General features: G+C 32.3%; 1 protein-coding gene across 1 annotated transcript in view; it reads left to right on the top strand.

Annotated features, from left to right (window-relative positions):
• The window catches only part of LOC145292848 (nitric oxide synthase-interacting protein-like), a 43,237-nt gene extending 17,243 nt beyond the window's left edge, over positions 1 to 25,994 (top strand). The window contains exons 4-10 of the mRNA XM_080138897.1: positions 1,878 to 1,989; positions 6,740 to 6,845; positions 11,069 to 11,196; positions 11,642 to 11,758; positions 16,870 to 16,940; positions 23,933 to 24,041; positions 25,878 to 25,994. Of these exons, the coding sequence (XP_079995023.1) occupies positions 1,878 to 1,989; positions 6,740 to 6,845; positions 11,069 to 11,196; positions 11,642 to 11,758; positions 16,870 to 16,940; positions 23,933 to 24,041; positions 25,878 to 25,949 (715 nt within the window). The 3' untranslated portion in view covers positions 25,950 to 25,994. The remainder of the gene's footprint in view (positions 1 to 1,877; positions 1,990 to 6,739; positions 6,846 to 11,068; positions 11,197 to 11,641; positions 11,759 to 16,869; positions 16,941 to 23,932; positions 24,042 to 25,877) is intronic.
• Positions 25,995 to 27,315: the final 1,321 nt, after the last annotated feature.

The raw sequence follows: 27,315 nt of genomic DNA, 5'->3' as shown, positions 1-27,315 counted from the left end.
CACGTTTTGCCATCCAAAACAATGGAGACAAGTATCTACTGATCACAACCCTGCTGATCTTGGCGCACACTCGGTGCCTGTCTCACACCTCAAAAAGAGCAACTGCATGCATGGCCCAACATTTCTTTCTTCCGCAAACGAAACTTGCTCTGGAACGACTGACTACACCTTGGTTGAACCCGATTCAGACACCTTAAATTAAAAAAAACTTCTATTTTCATAATTTAATAAACATATATTTCTTATAAAATTTCAAATAAAATAAAAAATTGTATTTTTTAAAAATTTTCTTATTAAAAGTTCATATAAAAATTATAGTGTTATTTTATCTGTATAATTTTGTTCATTTTTATTGTATACTTTTCAATAATGTCCTTTTCTTGTATTTTATTTCAATAAATCGCTTCACAATAGAAATACTGAAGAACAATAAAAGTGAAGGAACTGATTTGCCTTGTCATCATTTCCAGTAGCAGACATGCCAGAAGTTAGGAAGTACATTAGCTGACTACAACCCAATAATTACTAGATCAAACCAGCTTTAAACATTTGGCAAAATCTCATTGCTCCTCATAAAAACATGCAAAAACCACATGCAGACCCAACTTTGTTCATATAAGATTCTTTTCAACAGTTAACACATTGAATCTTCTGATGAGTCATAGCACATTAGAGATAACTTTTTTTTTAATAATAAATCAATATAAATAAACTGTTTTGGACTATGTAAAAACAAACACAATTTGATAATAAGGCAAACATTTCTTTCAGTATTTTATTCAGTAAAGTTTTCAAACTAGCTTTTTTATGAAAGATAACTTGAAACCATATATTAAGAAGACCATATTGAAAATGTCCCTTTTTCTTTAAGATGTGACTGTTTATGTTGCATAGAGAAACACAATGTCACACAAATCAAATTTGAAAAAAAAACACCATTTTTTTTTCATGTAAAAAATAAATTGCTCATCATCGAAAATTGTAACTGAAATAACCTGGATAAAATTGTAACTGAAATAACCTGGATAAAATTGTAACTGAAATAACCTGGATAAAATTGTAACTGAAATAACCTGGATAAAATTGTAACTGAAATAACCTGGATAAAATTGTAACTGAAATAACCTGGATAAAAAATTATTAATGATGCAAAAGAAAGAAATACACAGACAAAATCTTGGATACATCTAAATTTTATCAAAATAAGACAAGAAATCAAACTATATTGTTATTTATTCACTCGTCCAATGTGCTTTTCAGTCTATATAATTTCTAATAATCAAACTTTTGTCACTGTCTTGGCAACAAAATAAAATGCACAGCTGGGTTATAAAATATTTTGTTTATTCTCAACGACAACCTTTTCGGTTTCAGTATGAGAGTTGCGACATCAGTGAAGGCATGTAGCAGAGATGTGGATGTTTGGCAGTGAAGAAACATGTGTCAGGTTGTCCTCGCTCTGTGACTCTTCTCTCTTTGTTATCTGCTGCCTTTATTTTATTGGCACAGATAATGTCAAAACATACCATAACGCATTATCTTGAAATGTCAGCCAGTTTTGCTGACCTAATCTCCAGGGATTCTACGTCCCCCATTTTAACTTCTTTGACGTCATTCATGGAGCACCTGAATCTAGGATCTGGTCGACTTTCCTTTGACATCTTCAAAAGCCTGGAGACAGCTGACTGTCCCCTCTGCCATCTGCCCCCCCCTGTAACAATATTGCAAACTGAAATTGAAGAGAATTTATCTGTTTTCAAAATCTAACTAGGCCGTGATATTTAAATCCTGCAAAATTCATTCGTTTCTTTTCTTCAAAAAGTTAAAAGAAAATTAAAAATCATTCTTTTGTAATTGTTTTTGTTTTTTTCTTGCAGGCCTGATGGTCATTTGTATGACAAAGAAGCCATTTTGGAATACATTATTCACAAGAAAAAAGAAATTGGCCAAAAACTGAAACAGTATGAAAAACAAAAATCTAAATTGAAGGTAAATTGCAATAAACCTTCATTTTCATTCTTCTCGATGTCCGAGGTGCTTTCGATAAGTTTCCAGACTTTTTTCATATGGACACTTTTATTTATTGTACACACATGAAACTCTAGTCCCCTTCGAAGTAATCTCCTCGGGCTGCAATGCACTTATTGTACCATTCCAATAAGTTCTGGAAAACCCTATGGAAGTTCTCTTGTGTGAGCGTGTCAATGATCCTCATCACAGCCTCTTTCATCTCCTCAGTTGTCTCATAACAACAACCTCTAAGGTTTTCCTTAAGCTTAGGGAATAACCGAAAGTCACCGCATACTCAGTTTCTCGCAAACAATTGTGTGTACAGTTCCCACACTGACATCAAACTGTGCACTTATTATCTCTATAGACACATGATGGTCCTTACACATGAAATTCTTTATTTGGCCAATCAACTCTGGTGTTCTGATTTCCTTACTCCTCCCAACCTCTCATCATCCATCACAAACTCCCTGACTTCCTTGAATCTCTTATGCCACTCAAAAACTGATACTCGATTCATGCAAGAGGGTCCAAAAGCCGTCTGATGCATTTCATGTTTCTGTGGCATCTTTTCCAGGTTTAAAACAGAATTTTATTGCATATCATTTTTCTAAAGAGTCCTCACGTCTAGATTGCATTTTTTAAATTCACCAGCTGTGTACAATCAGGCTTTAGTAGGGTATATTCTAATTCCTGCTGTAGCTGTTCATTTGAATCTGAAATCATAAAAATTGGTCAGTCATCTCATAAGATGTATAGCAATAACATACTGAATTTTCAAGAGTCTACGACAATTTAAAATGTCTGTACAAAAAATGTTTGGAAACTTATTTAAGGCACCTCATATTTCTGAACATGTTTTTTTTGTAGTATGAGTCACTGCTTATCAAGGCCCATAAGCCACTTGAGGATAAGAATGAATGAATTTATCAGGTAAACAGTGATGGTTAAAACTGGGCAGAATTTGATTTAAGATGATGACAAAATAATAATTTGTTAACATTGAACTTGAAAAATACCATGCTGTAGTTAGCTGGGAAGCAGCCTTGTGGTATTGTGTTTTGACAGATGGTAGTTCTTGGAAAGAAACTCTGCTCATGAAGTTCCGTTTAGAAAGAAAAATATTTTGCTGTGAGTTAGAGAAAGACAAGGTTTTACAAAGGGGGAACAAGCGATTGTTGCTCAATCGAGCAACTCCCATGAAAGTAGAGAAAGAAGCGGTAGGTAAGAGAATAGAACATCTTCCACTAGAGGGTGCAACAATAAAATTGTTGCCCGAGAAAAGACGACATGATTCAATTTTTCTGATAAAAAGCGTTTTTCTTTTGTTGTTGCAGACCATCTACTAGTTGGTCAGTTGTGTACAAATCTCAAGAGCGATAGGAGCTTTCTATCGTGTCTGAAAATGACACAATGTTCAACGAGTGGGTTGGAGATGCGCCGGTGTACAACTCATGCTCTCTACTGATCCAAGTTATAACAACAGGACCATTGCCAGCACTCTCAAAATGCATCGTTGGATTGCTATGAATAACACGGACATACCCATGGTGATGAAAAAGTTTCCAGCTGCAGTTATGATCTTTGGTGTGGTTTCAAGTAAGGACCACATCATGCCACCTTGCATTTTTGAAGTTGGCTTGAACGTCAACACCAAAGTTTACCTGGATGTGCTGAAGCGTGTGGTGATCCCCTGGTGCAATTAGGTGGCCGCTGGCAGACCCTAGGTGTGGCAGCAGGATTTGGTGCTGTCCCACAAGTCCAAAGAGATCCAGGCTTGTCTTCAGAACGAGTGCTATGACTTTGTACTCTTCTTTCACTGGCCTTCCTCCTCTCCTGACCTGAAGCTGCTGGACTATTTTGTTTGGTTATATGTCGAGAACATCACCAACATGACCTCCCACAACACCAAAGCCAGCCTGATCGCCACCTTCTGCTGAGTATTCAGTGAGTTCCTGCCAGCGCTTGTGGAAAAAATATACTCCCAGTTCTGAATTCGTATGAAGGCGGTAATTGAGGCTGCAGGTGGCTACATTGAATAGATATCAGCTCTACTATATAACCAAGTTACCTGAATTGATTTTTTCAATAAAAGTTTTAGCATAAAACTGTAGGATTGTTTTCTTTAAGGCTACAACTTTATCTTTCCATCCTGTAGAAGTGACAACAGTGCTCGATCTTAGGACATATCTGGTTCTCATACGGTAGAGAATTGCATCAAAAGTTAGACACTTTTTCTAAGATTGTAAGATTATCTATCAATACTTACCTATTTTATGTACTGGTGCTACCAGATCAGGCTGTCTGAAGATACTGGCTTCCTGACCTAAAATGCACCAAACATTTATTTTATTGTTTTTTTCTTTCCTGTTGCAAAACTCAATCATGTGCTACAAAAACAAAAACAACAATTTCCCTTTACATAACAATCAAACCAAACAACTTGAAGCATCAAAATTTGTTTCCAAAATGAACGGCTTCAGCTTAAAACAATCAAAAAAGATGCCATAAAACAATGTTATTATTTGATCACATCAAAGCAACACATGCACATTTGAGTTTAACAACAGTTTATATAACATCTCTAGTTGTACCTTTGTTAGTTTTTATAATGAATGCAATTTGTAAACTAATGCTTCATGCTTGGTGATCACCTAATATATTAAAATTGACATGGTCTGAATAAGACGATGGAGAAAAACAAAACACAACATATTGGAAGTTAGCAGTTGTCAACGTGCGGCCATAGTTATACAGTTTTTCTTTTGTATATTAGACTAGCTGTGCACCTGGCATTGCCCGTTTGTAAAATATGCTTAAATATGATGTTTTAGTAATTTTATATTTATATATTACACTAGCGTGGAGTACCCGGCGTTGCCCGGATGTTTGGAGGTGTGTGTGGTTTTAGGTAAATCAAAACTCCGGGTTGGGGTGGGTTGTTAAAATAAAAAAAAAGTTTTGGTAGGTGAGTATGAGGATCGAACCCGAACCCTTGAGGCGAAGTTGGAAATTGAAGTGAAAAAAAATGTGCAACGTTAAGCATTGGGCTACCGCGAGATACTAACGGAAACACGTTTGAATTTATTTAATTACTTAGATTTGGCAGGTGCACATTTTAATGACTTAATGAGGTCAGTGGGGTAGTATTTTATTTAATGCATGAACACTTTTTTTATTTTTATTTTCCCAAGATGTGGGGGGGGGGGAAGGACCAGCTCCCTTTGTCCAAATTGAATAGCAATTGTCTGATATAAGGAAAATATTTCCACATTGATCAAAGCTGATTGCTTTCGGACAATTCTGGCATGGAAAAATACCGCCAGAATTAGTGTCGCTTTTATTATACGAAAAAGTCTAATCCACATGCGGTGAGCGAAAACTGTTGAATATTTATCTTCCCGAAGTCGAGCAAATTAGATAGACAGGCGACCTCCGTTTTTACCTCGGAGATATTATGATTTATATGTGATATAAAAAGTTTTAAGAAGTTGTGAGCCGACCGACCGCTTCTCTGAAAAAAGCTTTTCTTGGACATACACAAAAAGCGAACATACATACACACATTTTCGCTTTTATATATATATATAGATTATTTAATTTCTTCTCATGGAAACATTGACTCCTGTCATAATTTTGTCTTGATAATACTTAATCTCTCCATATCCTTTCATCTGGATTTTTAATCTTTGGTTTTTAATTCCTTTTATTTTTCATTTCTTTTCTCCATTTTATGCATTTTTTGCACTAAAAACTTTTTTGCATTTATGACTATTTTTCATATAATGCTGTTTCAATTAATGCAAGTACCAGCAAATCCATAGCTTCACTATAATATTCATTTGCTAATATCGTTCATCTGATGAGAGGAACACATTTCTTTGAAACTCTGCGGATTAAGGAAATCTTATTTCTTTTTTGTTGAATATATATCCTGTCGAACTTCACCTAACATCTAATTTAAAGTCTTAAATTTGTGTCCTTATATATATATATATGTAGTAGAGATTTAGAAGGCTATCACAATGCAAGGAATGAGATATAGTCGGTGTTGATGAGAGAAGACGAAAACAAGTGGCAATTTACAAATCAATAAGTACATACATATATGTCTATATATACATGTAGTTATTCAATTGTATTAAGTACAAATGTCTTACTTGCTATGTCTGTGACAATATCCATTATATTTTGGGAAAAATTTCTCCTTTTCAAATGGTTGATGTAACGGATCTATTTAAAGCATGCCGGATGATAGAGCAAAAAAGATTGAATTAAAACTATAGACTAAAGACTGTATCCCATTCCTCGCATTGTGATAGCCTTCTAAATCTCTACTACATACCTATTCCACACAATGCTTCAGGCAAACTACATTTCAATTTTACACACACATATACTATCTTACATTTTCCATAAACCAGTTTTTGTTCATCTACAAATAAGTGTATAAAATTAAAATACAGCTGTTTATTCAATATTGTTCTTTTTTTCTCTTGCTTCCGACCATTGTGTGTTGATACAACAAAATGGCGACTGCCTTTACGGAAAAAATGTACACGAACATGTGCTTCCTCAAAATGTAAACGTTACGATTTGTTAGCTTTATCTTACTACAACTATGGTGATTATTTTCTGTTTAGAATTTGAATATTCTTATTTATTAAATATGGTGATTATTTTCTGTTTAGAATTTGTCAATCTGATAATTTTGATACCTGTTTTGTAGGCAGAGCAGGAAGAACTTGGTCAGGCTGAAGTAGAAAGCCGTAAGAAGGCATTTATACAGACGGAGGGCAACCCTGTATGTGCTGTAAATGGAAGCAAACAACCAAGTAAGTTGAGACGTGACAAACTTCTTTGGCTTTTGTGATAATAATCCTGGATATTCCAAACTAATTTGTGATTTAACAATAGTGCTTATTACATGACTTCTTGACAAAAATTAATGAATAAATTGTTGCAAAGATTAATGAATAAATTGTTGCAAAGATTCCCATCAAAGTAAAAATCTATATAAATACTAGTTGGAATACCTGTGCCAGGACAGGTTCAGAATAATGCAAAACACTTGGAAACTTAAAGAATTGTAAGAAACCCCAAATACTTCAATGTAATAAGAAACATATTACCAGTGTTGGAAAGAGTTGACGTCTGAGTCTGATTTGGATTCGTTAGTATACTAGGAGACTGAGTCGGATTAAACAAAAACTTTGAATATTAGAAGACTTTAAAATAAGGAGTCAGAAGTTGTATGTTTTTGAATCCTAAGAGTTGGAGTCAGATTTTATATCTTCCAATGATGCAAATTTGGTTGCTACAATAAAAACTGCACGAGAGATTAAACAAGTGAATTTATGAGTTTTGAACATTTAAATGTTTCTCAGCATTTGATTCCATTAATGATTGAAATTTTCTGAATTAATATACTTTTCTGTTTATTACTTTTAATTAAAATCTTAAATCTCAATGAAAAATTAAGTAATGGGTAAAGAAAAATTAAGAGGATTCATGCTAAATATGCATTAAACAGGAAATGATACAGACAAGGGGTCGAAAAGGCCTGCCATTAATGGGAAACCAGAATCATGACATGATGGTTCCTCACCTAGGGTGCACACCATTTTCTTCAAAATCTGCTGAAATTTAACGTATTTAATTCTGTGTGATCTATTGGTTAACTCTCATTAAAATCACAGAGTGAAATGTAAATGTGGGGTTTCATACTTCCTATTTATATAAAAAGATAACCGTGACTGTACCTCCCCTCTGTCCCCCCTCCCCCCACCTACCCTGCATGGGTAGAGGATAAAATCTGAAGATTGTAGGTCTAATCAGCTAATCAGCACTATTCTCATCTTGTTTGCTTGTTGTACTGCATTCATCCTAGCCGGGTTGAACTGGATTACTCCAAAGGAGAAAGTGTCAAGAGAATATTAAATTTGCAGGCAGTTGCTAGTCATTGTGTTCTCATCTTGGTTATTAATTTCACCTCCCAACCTTCTAATATAAAATCAGTGCTGAAAATCATTTCATTTCAAGAGGCATCGATTAATAATCCATTCAAGAGGCATCGATTAATAATCCAACAAATATCAAGTCGATAAAACAATAGGTTTATTGTGTCACGAACTGCTTAGACATTGTCATTAATCGATTGCATTGGGTCGTTTTCATTGTGATTAGATATCAATCATACATCGTCTAAGATCATAATTCCATTAACCAATATTAATGTGTTCTTGATTTCCTCTTTCAAGACAGGAGAATTTTATTTTTTTCCTGATTTCTATTACCCTCATATGATTCCTTCTTTCTCTTTTCTGTAAAATAGATTTCCACTTAGCAGCATAAACCCTCTTCACATTTCTTTACACATTATCTTTATTATAAACTTGGGAATTTGTACAGAATTTTGAACTGCACCTTTTTAATGTTGACATAAAGATACCCAAGTTCGAAAAAATGTACTTGAAGAAGGTGGTAGGTTACATCAGTTGAAACATCAAAATAACAACCAAAATGAGAATAATACAGCGCTTTATGTTGCAAGTGAAACAATCGCATTTGTGAGTGATTTTTTTTTTTTTTTTTTTTTTTTAAGTGGAAACTAGAAATAATAAAAAGCTTGTATTTTGGTGATTGTGTTGTTTTTTTTTCACCGACAATCTTCCAAAGCTAATTATTGAGTGAAAAATATGTTTTCAACCTTTATTTTTTCTTATAAAACTAGCAAAGTCAAATTATTTAAAGAATAAATTTTTTAATAGAACAATATACTTTTTTTTTTTTTTAATGAAGGCTGTTTTAAAAAGCATGTGAAGAAATTTGAATGTTTATACGTTCAAGTATCAACATAAAATTTGGTGCATATTTTGAATTTCATTTATTTGAAAAAAAAAATAATCAAACATTTTTATGATGTACAAACTCATTACGGAACAAAGATGTCATATTCCGAAAATCATGTGGGTTTGACTAGTAACTTTTCTATTTGGCTAGTAAATGAAAATATTTAGTTGTTGAAGATCAACTAAAGATAAATTTGTCCATAGAGCCTTGTAGTATCAGGTTGTTCAGAAAGCCCATGACAATTTATATTCCCAGTTTTCACTAAATGCTCCTGACTTTTGTGGAAGGATACTTTTATGCTATTGATGCTACAGATTTCAAATTTGGTAGCACTGATCGCATTCTGATGCAAATTATTGTAAAGGGAGGATCGTACTTATAAGGCCATCTTGGGGGAGTGTGAAATCCCTTACACCTCTTCCTTGGCCTTTTGACTGAGATCAAAGTGTAGTATCTGTTCCCAGATGCTGCACTTTGAGACCATTGCCCTTGTGGCAATTGGTTGTTGGTACATGTAGGGGCAACCCTATGTATACCATCCCCTCCCTGTCCCCTCCCCCTCTCCCTTCACCCCACATAAAACCCGACCTTGTGTCATATTTTGCTTATGTGGGGAAGCAAATAAATACCTACCTGCCAGGTACAGATATTCCAGCTTTTGAATACTTAAATTAATTTCAGTAACATATATTATAAAAACCTTTTGCAACTTGATTTTTTACATGTGGGACAAATTGGTGAGTATTGCTTGAAAACATTGAAGAACACAAATGCATGTTCTCTCCTCCGAACCCCTATATAAGTTACTCAATTTAGAATAAGAAAAACTATTCATAAGTATAATTTGTAGTGTTTAGTATATATAGAAATCCTAAATAATAATGAATATTTGTATTGTTTCATAATTATAATGTAGCATCTGTGCAGCAAGTAATCTACACGATTAAAAATTACTAAACTACCACCTTACATTCATTAACTCTTATCCTCGAGTGGCTTTTTGGCCGTGATAAATGGTGACTCCCAAGTAAAAAAAAAAAAACCCAAAGAGTTGTGTAGAGGCAACAAATTAAAAAAAAACAAAAAATTTTTTTAAATAAAACAAAAATGCGTGATTTTAAATAATAATGTCTACATTCAAACATTGGACGGACGATACTATTTGATAGAAAATTAAATATTTGTAAATGAAATAATTTTTCTAAGCATTTTCAAGAATATTAGCATTTGACTAAAAGTAAATAAATACTTTGTACAAAACTTTTATTTAAATAAGAAAAAAATCAAAATAAGAAATAATCAACGTGGAAAATAATAGAAATTAAGTGTATTAAAAAAAGAATGAGCACTGAAATGAAGGAACTATTTCATATGCGTAGATGTAATTTGTAAATAAAGTAATTTATAAGAAAAAGTGTCGAGTGACACAATGCTGATGTGAGAAAAGCATTTCTTTTGCGAATGCAAACTGACGTGTGAAAAATACTCAAGCACAAATCTAGTGATTATTACTTTAACATTAAATAAACAAAAATCCCTAAACACATATGAAAAACAGTAAAAAAAAAAAATGGTGCATAATTTTGTCTTGAGTCTAAAAATGAGAAGTGTAAAGGTCGTTTTGTTATGTATATTCTGAGAATACCATGTGTAAGAAGATTATGGATCTTTGTGTATTAATTTGTAATTTGGAAACATAACTTTAAAAAATCTTTATCAGCCATGTAATTAATATGAACTAAGTTAACAGCTGGTGTAATATGAAAAAATGACACTATATTTCTACTGTGTGTCTTTTGTGGCGTTCTGTGTCAAAGGATGAGAAATTATTACTGTGGGAGGGTAATTGCTCCTACTCTCTTAACAAAGAGAATATGTCTGCACAGCTAGAATATAAAACTAATTTTTTTTCCGAAAGCACATATCAGTAATACACTAAAAAACATTAAACAGAATTCTATTTGTCATTTATGTTTTAGACAGCTATATCGATCCAAAAAATAGTCAAAACTCTGACTTTTCTTTATCTATAAGATATGTGATGCATATTCTCTCAAACTCGGCAACACGATTCTCTTTCAAATTCAGATTAAAGCTTTGCTGTTAAATAATTCACCAAAAAAGTTGATATGATGTAAAACAACCAATGAAACGTTTTCTTTTTGAAAAGTTTCTTGAATTTTCTTTTTATTTTGTTTAACTTCAGAACCGAGCACAAGCAGTGGTGCTTCCACTAGCATCTGCAACATGAAAACTGGAAACGAAAAGGCTTTGCCAAGCTTTTGGGTGCCATCTCTCACTCCCAGTGCCACTGCTACGATGATGACCAAACCAGTAAGTATTACTTTTTTTTTTTTTTTTTTTTTTATAGAAGTCAGCTTTGGTCATTTATCTTCAAATTGTAACATTTCTTCACCGTTAAAAATGGTGCATTGGCACATCTTTTTTGATTGAATTGGCACATCTTATTTTCTAACAGACTCTGTCCATTGGTTAGTTTGTCAAGCTTAAATTTGAAACAGTTACAGAGTCACACAGTCACAAGAAATCTGGGGTTTAGGAAGGAGTTGGACTTTTTACAAGTCAGATTGTATAATCTCCCAAAAATCAGAACAATCTGAATAGTAGGTAAATTTAAAATAAGTAGTTCTTATTTCTTTGCTACAAAGGCAGAGTTAAATGCAAGGTTAGTTTGTAATATGGGGAAAATTTAACTATTCAGAAAGGGGCACGCAAAATTAAAAATACACTGATAAGATTCTTTATAATTTTTTTTTAGGATGATAAAGTTCGCTGTCCAATGAGCGGCAAACCACTCAAGTTGAAAGACTTGCTGGACATCACATTCACTGCAATTAACGACCGAGATAAGAAAACTTCTCTCATCACAAAACAGGTTTTGTATATTTTCATTAATCTTTTTTGAATTTAGTTTTACAAAATTACAATGCGTGAATGCAGTGGTTTACAGTATATTCGGATACTATCAGAAAATACGATTGCATTATTTTCATTAATACGTTTACGAAAGCGTATGTCATCCCTCCAGTTTTGTGCGGAATAGTAATGTAGACTAAAATCTTTAGCTTTAGTAAGGTAACCCATCTGGGAGAAGGAAATCTCTAAAATAACACCAATATGCTAACACTTGTATCACTACAAACTAGTGAGACCTGTGGAAATTCCACAGCTGCGTCTTTCGTATGTAATCTATTATATGCTGGACGTTAAACGTAAATGGAGACCCCGTGATATTATTGTAACCAATTTTGTTAAAACTGTAAAAGTATTTATCTAATTAATCTAATTAATATAGTGGCAGAATATATCTGATTATTACGGTTTATCGCCAATGTTCTTATAGGCGTCTGTGACATATTTCCATTATATGGACCCTCGGCGCGAATGGAAACCTCACAATATCATAATACCATTTTTAGACAGGACAGATACTACCCTTGGATTCTAGCCAGAAGACCAAGAAGGTATGTTTTAGTTTCACGTACAGCACAAAAACATTTTTTTATTTAAATTTTTTTTACACTGCGTCTTTGGTGATTGGAAGATCCTATTTATTAAAAAGGAGGACAGAAGGTGATAACATAGTAAGAACATTAAATTAGCATATCTATATACTAATTTAATGTTTGTATTATGTTATAACCTTCTATCCCCCTTTTTAATAAATAGGATCTTCCGATGAATCATTTATAATCTGGAAACCATGATACACGACGTACGTACATTCAGTAAAAGTGCTACAGTATAAATATATTACTATAAATAAATACATAAATACAGTATAAATATGTTACTATAAATAAATACATAAATACAGTATAACTATATTACTATAAATAATGCAAAAAAAAAAACCAAGTTTATTTCTTTTTCATTCTCCTCTCTCCCAGCTTTTTAAACCAACATCTTTACGGACACTGACTTCTACTAGGATTGCTTATGAAAGTGCATGTAAAAGTGGTGGGTGAGAAGTTGTGCAGTGAGACGCAGCATTATACGGTGCAGAACACATCTTTTGAACCCTGTCTTAAAGGAAGAGACGAGTGGTTGGGGAAACAAGTCAAGATGCGACAACAACACTCCATCAGCGAATGATAGTTTTGCAGAGATATACAATACTGGCACGTATGAGAAGTTTTCTAGCCTGGTAGAGGAAGCCCATGTTCTTTGCCGCAGATAGGCAGTACCTTCTATGTATTTATTCCAATTCATCTGTGAATGTTGAAGTCTAGAAGGGTGCTACCTGCACAAGCAAAAAAACTGTCGTTCTCAAATAACTTTTAGGTTGAGAGAATATTTAATATTCTTCAATACATAGTATGAATTTGTTATCCTGGTGATAGCGTTGGAGCACAGGAAGGAGTTGGTTTTGGTTTGATAACAAGAATTAGTAGTGAATGGAGTAAGTTCTGGGAACTTTTACCATTACTAACTAGCACAGTGTTATTACTAACCAGCACATAGCAAAGAAAGAGTTTTAGGCATGTGTGTGTATGAAATTGAAATCTGTCCTTTGAGACTTTGGGATATTGAGCATAATACAGTGGATGTGTAATGTGAATCTTTAACACAGATCTGATGACCTCAGAGGAAGATTACGAGGCTGCCAAAAGTAAACACAAGGTCGTCTTACAATTCTTCACAACATTTACCTAGATATTTTGGAACAGTATTACCCTTGACAGCATCCATATTGTACTGTTTCTTTTTTTTTCTTTTTTTTTTCTTTTTTCTTGTTTTTTTTCTTTTTCTTTTTTCTTTTTTTTTCTTTCTTTTTTCTTTTTTTTTTTTCTTTTTTCTTTTTTTTTCTTTTTTCTTTTTTCTTTTTTCTTTTTTTTTCTTTTTTCTTTTTTTTTCTTTTTTCTTTTTTTTTCTTTTTTCTTGTTTTTTTTTTTTCTTTTTTTTTTTCTTTTTCTTTTTTCTTTTTTTTTTTTTCTTTTTCTTTTTTCTTTCTTTTTTTTTTCTTTTTTCTTTCTTTTTTCTTTCTTTTTTCTTTTTTTTTTCTTTTTTCTTTCTTTTTTCTTTTTTCTTTCTTTTTTTCTTTTTTTCTTTTTTCTTTCTTTTTTTCTTTTTTTCTTTTTTTCTTTTTTCTTTCTTTTTTTCTTTTTTCTTTCTTTTTTTCTTTTTTCTTTTTTTTTTTCTTTTTTCTTTTTTCTTTTTTTTTTTTTCGGTGAAAGTGCACTGGGGGACCACCCGAAGACGATCAATGCACGGTTGCCACACTGGTTGTTCAATCTGCAAAGGGTGTTTATTCCGAAAGCCGTTCTTAACATGGGGAGGTTGGGGGTGTTTATTCCGAAAGGCATTTTCTCATTTTCAACCTCCTCGTAATCAACTTTTTAAAGGTAAAGCTTCGGGTGGTCCCCCAGTGCACTTTCACCTTTTTTTCAAAGTGGGGTGATAGTAAAGAAATTCATGTGTAACTTTTATAAATATGAAAAGAAAGTTTAGTGGGTAAATCTGAGGTAAAAAAATATTTTAAAAAAACTCATATTTCTGAATAGTCAAAAAAAAACGCCATGATCACTTGCTTTGTTAAAAAACCCCTCCAAAATCATTACTTAAATGTAGAGCATGACTACAACGATAATTAGAGACATGCTTGGCCTTCGGGACAAGATCAAAGTGTAGTATCTATCTGTTCTTCAGATGCTGCACTTCTATTTCTTGTTCTCTTTCGGTGGAGGAGAAATCCTTCACGACTGAGACAATTTTTATTTTTGTACCTTTTCTCCACGTTAAAAAACGACCCTGGTGTCTAACTCTGTCCCGTGGGGAGGCATAGTAAATAGGTACAACGATAATTAGAGAGGTAATAAGGATAACATTGGTCAAAGGGAGATAACTGCAACGATATTCAAAGGGAAATAACTGCAGCCAATAGGATTAAATAGTCTCAGACATGATTTTGTGTGTCTTTGTTCTCACCTATACGTAACTTTAGCACACATGGAATTATTATTATTATTAATAAATTTGCCTTTTCTATATGAGATATTTAAAAATTTAAGAAGAATCAAACTCATAAATGTAGGTCATAATCAGTATTTGTATCGGAATCAGGAAAAATATTGGCGTTGTCCCATCATTAATATATATATATATATATATAAATGTGTGTGTTCATTTATTCTTCATTTATTGCAGATATAGTTTTATTCAGAGACATTGCACAATGAAAGCAATTAACTTTACAGCATTTGTGTGAATGCTCAACAAGAAATAGAACTGTATATTAAACAAAATTGTTTATACAAAAATATTTAGCTGTCATAATACACTTCGTGTTTCAACCCAATAAATCTTTTGGTATTATCAGGTTGGTGTATGAAACTTAAAATAAGGCAAAATGAAAAGTGTTTTTTTCATCTAAAGATTACAAACTCAGTGAAAGCAAAACACACGAACACTTATAAATCATCGCCACGAACAGACGTGCCATAATATTCTAATTTGAAACAATTTTAAAATTTTAAATCTATGAAAAAAAATTTCAGACTTTTGGCTCTGATGCTGTCTTCTAACTGAATGATAAAGTTGGATCCTTTTCTCACACAAACGGTTAAGTCAAAGCTATTTCAAGCTTATTCAACTTGACACCATAGCTGCAACATCTTTTTTATATATTGCTTATGTATACGTGATTTCAGTTGCAAAAGGAACTAATTTGCATATTTGTTTTGCAAAATTACATTTAATTGTTTTTTTAATTCAATGATTATTTTGATTGTAATATAACAACTAGTTGTGTTTATTTTATGTTCGACTTACATAATTTTCTAACAAGTTGCAATGTATTTTTAAGTTAAAAACAAATCGCTCCCACACCATTGAAATTAATTTTTTTTTTTTTGTCGTTTATTTGTGGTAATTTTTCAAATTTTCAAAAATAAATTTGTATAAAACTTATCAAATTACTAAAATGTTTATTTATATGAATGTTTTCTGTTTTGTGTTTCCAACAAACTTATGAATGAAATGTTTATTAAAAATTTTTGTTTCAAGTATTATTGTTTTTATTGACGTAGTTGTGAGGGGACTACTATTTGGATCAGATTTGCAGGGATACTATTTACGGAATTGTGCAGCGAGATTTTTGTTCACATTACACTTGAATTTCTGCATGTCAGTACAGTCAGGGAAACGGAGGCTCAGGAGGAAATTCCAAAGTGCAGCAGTCCAAGAGGAAAACCTATTCGAGTATAAGGCTTTACAACATCTAGAGATATCTACAGTGTAGGGGTGGGATTTTGGTGCTTGTCTAGTTTGTCATTAAGAGGGTACTAGTGCTTGGAGTTTGTCAGAACAATTGCCATCGAAACACTTGCAAATGAGTAACTGAAGAATAGCCGTCTTGTTTGCCATTTTGAAAACAATCTAAAAAAGGGAGACAATACAACAATAATTCAAACTTGTGAGATTATGTCTCACTTAAAAATGAAAAAAACTATTTGATCAATTTAAGCGATTTTTCGAATATGATATTTTTGTTTCATCACGGATACATACGTCATATGTAGTTTTCTTTATTTTCGTTTTTTAATATAGGAGATATTCTGGACAAGAATCAGGATTTCTCCTTCACTGACCGAATACAGTAAAGATAGTGTTCGATCAAAACAGATACTACACTTTACTTAACCCCCAATTCAAGTTCATTCTTTTACAATCTGGTATATTTTGTGGTGATATATTTGACTAGAATGAGTCCTACACCATCATCTAGAATGAAATGCGATGGCCATCTGAAGGACATTCCCAATCTGCTACCTGGGGACCACCTTGTTAATGGGCGATATTCACTCTATTTCACAAGAGTATTAACGATACAAATGTTATTCACGAAAACGATCAAAAATGAAGAACAAGTGATGACTGTTGGATGTTGGTGGAATGATATACTAAATCTGAAGTTTGTTTTAAATTTTACTTACAAAAGTGTAATTTTTTCTGTTTTATAAATTCTTCTTTGTTTAAACTTTTAAGGCGAGATACGTATGTGCTGTCACCAATGACGTGTTGGGAAATTCAGTCCCATGTGTCGTTTTGAAAACCTCGTAAGTTCAAATTCATTTTCCTCTCTGATATTTATTTTGCATATATGGGTATCTCCCATGTTTATAAATAATCTGATTTTGACAATATAATGAAATATATATTTATTCGACAATTTAATGAAATATATTTATATTTATTTGAAAATTTAATGAAATATATTTATATTTATTCGACAATTTAATGAAATATATTTATATTTATTTGACAATTTAATAAAATATATTTATACTTATTCGACAATTTAATGAAAGATATTTATATTTATTCAACAATTTAATGAAATATATTTATATTTATTCGACAATTTAATGAAATATATTTATATTTATTCGACAATTTAATGAAATATATTTATTTTTATTTGACAATTTAATGAAATATATTTATTTTTATTTGACAATTTAATGAAATATATTTATATTTATTCAACAATTTAATAAAATATATTTATATTTATTTGACAATTTAATGAAATATATTTATATTTATTTGACAATTTAATGAAATATATTTATATTTATTTGACAATTTAATGAAATATATTTATATTTATTTGACAATTTAATGAAATATATTTATATTTATTTGACAATTTAATGAAATATATTTATATTTATTCAACAATTTAATAAAATATATTTATATTTATTTGACAATTTAATGAAATATATTTATATTTATTTGACAATTTAATGAAAGATATTTATATTTATTTGACAATTTAATGAAATATATTTATATTTATTTGACAATTTAATGAAATATATTTATATTTATTTGACAATTTAATGAAAGATATTTATATTTATTTGACAATTTAATGAAATATATTTATATTTATTTGATAATTTAATGAAAGATATTTATATTTATTTGACGATTTAATGAAATATATTTATATTCATTCAACAATTTAATAAAATATATTTATATTTATTTGACAATTTAATGAAATATATTTATATTTATTCGACAATTTAATGAAATATATTTATATTTATTTGAAAATTTAATGAAATATATTTATATTTATTTGACAATTTAATGAAATATATTTATATTTATTTGACAATTTAATGAAATATATTTATATTTATTTGACAATTTAATGAAATATATTTATATTTATTCGACAATTTAATTAAAGATATTTATTCAACAGTTTAATGAAATATATATATGTATACATGCATACAATTATCAAACAATTCATAATCTAGTTATGGTAATTTATGTTCAAACTTCATTTTTAATGTTATAATTTTAAATAATTCTGTTCAATTAGTGACCAAATGATATCATAAGTTGATTAAATTTCATAAAATTGAGAAAAAAAAACAGCATGCAAAAGCTTTGAAAAAAAAAATTCTTAGAAGTTTTTTTTTTTCCTGATTTTTATGAGATTTAAAAATCTCATTAAAATTACAGTAAAAGGTCTCATTTAAATCACATTAGAAAATACAGTAAAAATTCTCATTAAAATCGCAGTAAAATGTTTCATTAAAATCACAGCAGAAAACTGGACGTTTACAATCATTTTTGCCCTTATAACATACTAGCGGGGGGTACCTGGCGTTGCCTGGGTGTTTGGAGGTAAGTGTTTTTTTGGGTAAATGAAAACAAAAATCGTTGGCTGGGTTTTTGTTTTAAAAAGACAAAGCCTTGACGCGCTGTTGGAAAATAATAAAGTGAAAAAAAAAAACATACAACATTTAACAGCAGGTGCCCGTTTTTGATGACTTAATGACGTCAACTTTGAGTGCGGGACAGTGTTTTATTTACCGCGAATCTGTTTGCTTTCCTTTTTATACGAAAAAGCTTAATGCACATGCGGCGATTGAAAAATCTTGAATATTTATCTTTTCAAAGTCGGGCAAATTAAATAGACAGGCGACCCCAGTTGTTAACTCATAGATATTATCATTTAGGCGTGATATAAAAACTTTTAAGAAGAAGTGAGTCGACTGATCGCTTCTCGGAAAAAAGCCTTTCTTGGACATACACAAAAAGCGAACATACATACACACATTTTTGCTTTTATATTTATAGATGAGTAATCATCCTAGTAGTTGATACGTTTTATTGATGTTAGTTCCATATATAGCAAGATAATTTTTGGTTTTCATTTTGATAAATAATGCCTTCTTAATATGTCCAGGGTTTTATCTCCATCAACCAAAGCTTCTCGAATTATCAAGGATGGGTTTCTTCTATCATGTAAACATTGTATCAATTCTGTAAAAAAAATTGTGTTCTTTTTAATAAATTCTGGGTTGTTAGGATTCTTGGGTAGTGACTAATTAACTTTGTGTAGTTTCTGTAGTTTTATATATTTTAAAAATTTCACTTGCTACAATTTGAATTTTAAGTCAGATCCATCAAAGGCGATTACTAATCCCATAACCTTTTAAGTATAGAACTATTCTTTTTTTTCTTTTTTTACATGGAGGTCACCACTTATCAAGGCCTAGAAGCCACCTGGGGATAAGGGTTATTGCGTGTACAGTAATCAGTGGGATAGTATCGTAGTAATTGTTAGTATTGGAGATTTGATAAAGTGTCTTACTTAAGGGGGCGGTTAATCAGGGATTTGTTTATGTTGGACTTGAAGATATCCACATTGTAGTCAGGTGGGAAACAGGCAAATGGAAGAGTGTTCCACAGCCGTGCACTTCTAAGAAAGAAGCATTGTTCATGGAATCTATGCTTTGATTTAGGCACAGATAAAGAGTGGAGAAAATTAATGACAGTGGTTTCAGCTAGACGGGAGTTTATTGTGAAAGATTGGCGAGGGGGGACCAGAGATTGGAGCTCAGACAAGCACTTGCCATGGAAATAACGATAAAATAAAGACAGGCTCACAACGTCTCTCCTGTGGGAGAGAGGTTGCAGGGAAGAGAAAAAGGCATTTCCCACTAAGCCACGAAGTCTATTTGTTACATGATAAGGGCTGTCCCCTGTTCATGTAAGTATAAAAATAGAGAGATTAGTTAAAATGGAAATAAGAGAAAGCAGAAATCGAACCCTGGACATAAGTTTTAAAGAATAATAGGTTTAAATGGAATGTCCAGTAAATTGTTAATTCGGATGAAATAAATAATAAATAAACTATTCAATTGTTAAAAGAATTTGGATAATAAAATATGAGTTAAATAAATTAGATATGTAGGTTAAATTCCTTTGTGGAAACAACACAAGAAAAATAGGTTATTGGGAAATCAATGTCGAAAACGTGCAAAGTCGCGCATGTTGAGACACGTGAATTTTGCTCACGTGGCCGGGATGCATGGAGTTCTCAATATAGGAGGTGGGAGTTAGTTGGTCGTAGAGAGAGTCAGAGACAGTCAGAGAGACATTCAGAGAGACAGTCAGAGGAGACAGAGACAGGCGGACGTCTGAAGCGAGACGTCACTTCAGAAACTAAGATGTGAAACTTTGAGTTCTTAATGGGGAAGTCACGACCGGTCGTAAGAAAATAAATCCATCATGTGTTTTGGATAAAGCTCATCTTTGTGTTTGTGATTTCTACAAAAAGGTAAATTGTATTGTTATAATATGTCTGTGTTATAAAATGTCATTACATACACATCTCTCTCTAAGATACAACATCATATGTAATAAGACAAGAACTCTCACTAAGACTCATATCATTACTAATAAGAACTCACGTAACATACGCGCACAAGTGGTATCGTCTAATAATAATAATAATAATAATAATAATAATAATAATAATAATAACAATATAACATATTTTGTACTCTATCAAGGCAGAATAGGCTGTTTTTAGCAGCTCCTGCCCAGATATGGCAACAGTATTCCATCCTTGGACATACTTGGCTTTTATACAGATAGAGAATTGCATCAGTAGTGAGATATCTACTGGACTGGTAGAAGGATCCCACCATCTTCCCAGCGACCTTGACAACAGACTTGATGTACATGTTCCATTTCAGATCAGGAGTAAAGGTCAAACCCAGAAGCTTATCAAAACATGGAGCCTCCCCAAGACGAGAGCCATCCATTTCAATTGATGCCAGATGAGAATCAGAGTGTTGATGATGTAAAGATAGAAGCTTGGTTTTAGATGCATTAAAGATAACCAGCCACCTCTTTCCCCATTGTATAACACGCTCAAGATCAGAAGAGAGAGAATCAGAGAGAACTTTGTCATTTATGGCCTTTGATGTGTTGCCATAGATGTCAACAAATGATTTAAGTATGTGTTTTGGGAGATCATTGATGTAGATCAGGAAGAGAGTTGGGCCCAGGATTGACCCCTGAGGGACTCCAGCATTAATACTGTGGGCTTCTGATTTCTGCCCATCAACCACTATTCTTATGAGCCTATCAGAGAGAAATGATTTAATCATTGAGAAAAAATTTCCAATTATATCGTAGCTGGAAATCTTGTGAAGTAGGCCTTTATGCCATATGTTATCAAAGGCCTTTGATATGTCAGCAATTGCTCTAGAAAGGAAGCCTTTGTCGAGAGATTCACTAATCCTATGAGATATAACCGTCATCTGCTGTAGATCTAGCAGAACAGAAACTATATTGCATGTCACTTAGAAGGTTATTTCTGCTGAGGTGGTTGACTACTTCTCTCTGTACTGAGCGGGAGATGACTTATCACCTGAATTCTCAAATACAGAGCATCAGGTTTTCCAGGGTGTTGGAAAGCACTTCTCCTTAAGGCCACACTTAAACAGTTTTGTAAGTATGGGGGCAAGTTCTGGTTGAAGCTTTTTCAACAGTATAATTGGAATGCTGTCAGAACCAGTTGCTTTACTGGAATCAAGGTTCTTGATTAGCTACGCGACCTCATTCACAGATATTTGTATGTTGCATAGCATGTTGTCTGTTATAGGAGGAAATACAGGGAGTTGATGGCCTTCGTCGCATAGAGTAGAATTAGCTGCAAATTTCTTGGCAAATAGTTTGGCCTTGTCTTATGCTGACGAGATCACCTCAGGTCCATTGATGATGGTTGGGATAGAACGCATGCTTCTGTTCAGGATCCTGTTTGCTATTTGCCAAAACTGGTGAGAACTAAGCCGCTGCTCAGCTACTTTGGATTTAATGGACTGAGAATATAGCTCTCTTGCATTTTTTATTACTCTTTTACAGTGGTTGCTGGCAGTCCTGAAAGCAGCTTTAGTCTCAGTACATCTATTACATTGGTAGCTATGGAAAAAGTGATTTCTGTGCGCGATGGCAGCAGCACATTCTGGAGAGAACCATGGCTGGCCGTTAGGTTTTTGTTGGAATTTTTGGATGGTATGAATCAGTCTATGCCTACAATTAACCATTCAGTCAGGTCTGATACTATAGAGGACACATCCTTTTTAAATATGGAATGCAGAGGTAGATCAGATATGAATGTACGGAGGCTGTCCCAGTCAGCCAATTCTTGTAAAAGAAAAATGATCCAAAAAAGGATGGTGAAAGAAATAACTTTATCGTAGCGAAAAAAAATAACTTTATCGTAACGAAAAAAAAAAACTTTATCGTAACGAAAAAAAATAACTTTATCGTAACAAAAAAAAATAACTTTATCGTAACAAAAAAAAATAACTTTATCGTAGCGAAAAAAAAAACTTTATCGTAACGAAAAAAAAAAACTTTATCGTAACGAAAAAAAAAAAACTTTATCGTAACGAAAAAAAAAAAACTTTATCGTAACAAAAAAAAATAACTTTATCGTAGCAAAAAAAAAAAACTTATCATAGCGAAAAAAAAATCCAATTGCAAATATTAAATGTTGTCCCAAGCAAAATTTATAAATCTCAATCAAGTCAGAGAAGTTTTAAATCATAAAGAATTCCAGGTCAAAAAAATGTCAATCAGGTTCTACTGTTAAGATGTAATGACTGAAAATTTAAGAGATTTTTGGTCTCCGAACAAGGGAAGTTTTGAACTTAGTAATTCACGCCTGTTTGTTTGCACTTTTCTCAATAACCATAGCTTGGATTTAAAAAAAAAAATTTGCACAAACATTAGTCATGGTGAAAGTAAATTTTTTTCAGAACAAATTTTACAGGATAACTCTGGTTACCCCCCTACTGGGTATTATAGGGGTAAAATTGCCCCCAAATCATTCATCTGTTCATTTGTTTGCACTCTTCTCAATAACCACACCCTGAATTCTTTTAAAATTTAGCACAAACATTAGTCCTTGTGAAAATAAATTTTTCATTTGTGGAGCGCAACCTTACATGCTCAGCTTGTTGTACTGCAATTTTGATACCTGATTAATTTGTTCGAACCACCACATGCCGCATTTACTAGGTCCTTGTTTGCACAATCTTTCTCTACAGGTGCAAAATCTGGGTCATGCGAGTGGCTGACATTCAAAGACTGAAAGTCTTCGATTAATGCATCTTTGGGATTTGTATCACTGATCATGTTCCAAACATCACAATTCACATATGATATAAGCTTACTAGACTTTTCTTATGGGACTTTGATGGTTTCTGCATGCTCTTTGTCGCCTTCCAACTGACTTGATTCACAAAGCAACAGCACTAACACCGTTAGCGGAATGGCGCCAAAAGAGTGGTGGCTCACAATGATCAGAGCTGACTTGGAAGCTATAACTGGTTAATGCGTCTTCAATGTGTAACAATGGAATTATGGATAATTGAAGTATGTTGAGGAGTCAGAAGCAGACAGACTTCAATGGACTGCCTTGACTTGTAATGCAACAAATTTACCTGAAGCTGGCTCAATCATCGCTGGCAAATGCTGTCACAAGTGCAATTCATCATCCTTGGCTATAAATATAATCAGCCAAATCTGTGATCAATGCCCAGCACACTATATCAAAAATATGTAAAGGATTTGCTACTGTAGAAGCTCTGATATTTTTATAAATATTTTGGTATAAAAATGTTCACACTTTTGAATATCCTGTGTTTTTTATTTTGTTAATTGTTAATTGTTTTTTGGTGACAAAGTGAAATTCTATGCCGTCTTGATTTCTTATCAGCGGGAATGTTGTGACGATGGAGTGTGTGGAAAACATTATCAAAAAAGATATGGTTGATCCGACCAACGGTAAAAAGCTCAAAGAATCCGACATCATTCCATTACAAAGGGTAAGGGCACCTTTTATTTATCATTGTATTAAATATTGCAAACAAGTTTTTTTTCAGACTGATATTTGAATAGGTATGTCGCGCATATATGCACACGAACAGTGATGACGCAATCGTTATTTGCTCTTGTTGTAGTTTCTGATTTGTCCGACAGGTGGTGTCTCTTCTTCCCACTTATATTCTCTATTTATCTCAATCTGTTTTTTGCCTGTACATCCTGTACATCCCATTTGCCTCGGCAGGCGATACTTTCATTTTAAGATAAAACGAACGTACATCTTTTCTCAAGGTAAAACCACACATTGGCAAACTTATATGAACACTTGATACATATGCATTCACTATAAGCTTATCAAAACTTTTTCTGTTCATACATATACACACAACGAACATTTCAAGTTTAGGCTTATGTATGTACACTACGCATATACACTTTTGTTTCTTCTACTTTGTTCATTAAATCAAACGATTTAACTTGTGTATGTGGTAAATCAGTATTTGTTGTGCTAGTTCATGAATTATTGAGTTTGCATGGATTTACATACAATAAATCGAATCAGGATTTCCATTTGGTCTCATCGAAGAACTTATAAGAACTTACACACTTTTGTATGTCGACGTACCGAGAATCCATTATACGAATATTGTTAAATAAATGTTTACTTTTATATCGCGACTTTAACGTCCTCCCTTTTGATGTTTCTCCTTTAAATGTATTTTCCTTAGTGTGGTCATTCCTTTTTATCCGGGATCCATACATACACATATATCTGGCGTATGCAGAATCGGTGACGAATATCTCTCTCTCTAAATACGATGAAACCGTGTACTCTACAATAGTAACCCCCAATGCTATAATGGTCACCGCGACCTCTCTACTTTCAATTTCAAGTTGTGATAAATTATTGTTTTGATAAAACTTAGATGTAAACAAAATTAAATAATTTTTTTCTTTATAAATTTACATTTCTTTCTCTTTTATTATTAATAGTTTTTTTATTTTTCAATCTGCCCTTTTTTAAGTGAAGCCGGCTGGTGTCCTTATTGTCTCCACCCATCCCATCCATCGCCCTTGAGCCCTTGGAGGGGCATACAACTTTTGTAGATGCTTTTGTAGCGAGGAGTTCTTTTTACAGGGTGAGGGTGCTGGCCACACACCCAATCTTCCCAGAAGGTACATACAGCGCCTAGCCTTCCCAAATGGTCACTTATCTGGCACTGGCCAGGCTCAATGTTGCTTAACTTCGGTGATTTGGTGAGAACCGGTGTGTCAACGTGATTGTGCTGTACTCCTTATTCCCTGCTTGATCCAAAAGTTGTCTTGAACTTTGTTTATTTTTCATTTTTACAACTAAGTCGTATCGTTTGAATCATTTGGACTATTATTCCCATTGGGGTTGTTATTTTCTCCTCTTCAGGCACATTTTTACCAATTTGTCGAACTCAGAAACCTATATAGAATTCCAAACTGAACTGTTCATTTAACCCACAGTAGAGAGGATGGGAGATTATCTTTGTTTCAACAGTCATAACCAAGATAAGTTGTCAAAATAATTCAAATCATGAATCGTCATAAACAAAATCTTATTTTCTTCAAAACGAACGCATAATTATGATGTTGTAATCATGATGTAGATGCAATGCAACTTATTGCATTGCATCTACAGCAGCATTGGGTTCGTCAGATGAACCCAATTTCAAATTGGTTAGTCTTTTACTGCTTTTTTTAACAGCTTCGGTCGCGTATATTTTTCTCTGCATTATTATGATGAAATACTTGTTTTTTATGAGAACAAAACGATCACATTTAATTTTCTATTTTTTAATTCTTTTCAGGGTGCAAGTGGATTTTCTGGCTCTGGTGTAAAACTGAACGCAACTGAAAATCGTCCTTCGATGCAAGCTTAATGTGTTAGATTTCTGTTGTAAATAAAATTTTAATTCCTTTCAAAATGTGTTTTTATATCTAAACAATTTCAAAAAGGCGTTCAAGCAGTATTTCATATTTTTATTTGAAGTTTTATTTTTAAATGTATATTAATCAAATTTTTAAATGTATATTAATCAAATTTTTAAATGTATATTAATCAAATTTACACGTTAACAATACTAAATAGGAATATAATTCACAATGTGAAAAAGTTGAATTAAAACATTTTTTTTATGAAAATCGCTCCAAACAACGCAGGAAGCCAAAAAAAAAAAAAAAATGGAAAGTCAAAACGTATCCAACAATAAGTGTTAGATGGATATAACAAATCAGCAATTTTTCATCCTTTGTCAGAAAACATGTTCCTGGAATCTGAAGACTAAAGAACAAAATAAAGGAAATAGGTTACGTGACTCTCAAAAGAACTAAACCCAAAGTTCACTTTCAATTTCCCTAAAATATGTTTAAAATATTTCAATAATATAGATATATAGAGCGAACGTGATGATCTAAGAAAGAATTTTTTTTAATTTTTAAAATCCGACTAAAAAAAGTGAAGTTTTGAACATTTTTGTGCCTCACATGTTTGGATAGTTTTTCCTCTTTTGTGCATTTTGTCACATTCTTTACGCTATTCTTTCTATAAAAATGTTATATCTTTTGTTAAAACACAAGATTAAGCAATGAAATCTGCCATGTAAATGTATTTTTATGCAAAAAATCCAAATATATCACTGGAAATCTTCAGAAATTAATGGTTTCCAAGTCATCTGCAGTAAATGCATATAAATATAATGCAATTCATAAAAAACGCCACGTATCCATTAAAAGAAAAGAAGTTAGAGAATTCATAGTTGAATTGTAATGCATTTTATGTACAAGAAACTGAAATCTAAAACTAGAACTGTTTAAAAATGAATGCATTGCAAGATTTCTTTTGTATTATTGTACATTTAACATATTCTGCTACCCCTCCCCCTCGCCAAAATGAAATTCTACCTTTTTTAGGCAATTATATGTGAACATCCTGAAAAATTTAGGAGAAAATTAAAAAAAAAGATGATTCTACAATTGCTTGCTCATACTATTATTGCTGATAATACTGCGAGCTAAACAGTAAAAGTGTTGACTTTCACTAAACAGGGGATAATATTTTGTCAGATAGGGTCATTAAAAGTTGCTAGTACAACCAGATAAAACAACAAAAAATAATTTTTTATGGAGAAAAAGAATTTACTCATCAGTACAAAAAATATTTTTTTCAAAAGTTTGATATCTGTCATGTTGAAAGATTCTCTTTAAGAAAAATAGCGAATGGTTCACATTTTGTACCGCCATCAAAAT

Source organism: Euprymna scolopes, chromosome 14 (genome assembly GCF_053919585.1).
Source record: "Euprymna scolopes isolate OS-2025 chromosome 14, ASM5391958v1, whole genome shotgun sequence".
In the NCBI taxonomy this organism is placed as follows: Eukaryota; Metazoa; Mollusca; class Cephalopoda; order Sepiida; family Sepiolidae; genus Euprymna; species Euprymna scolopes.
Note: the sequence above shows the minus strand (reverse complement) of the source record. Positions and strands in the feature narration are given on the sequence as shown.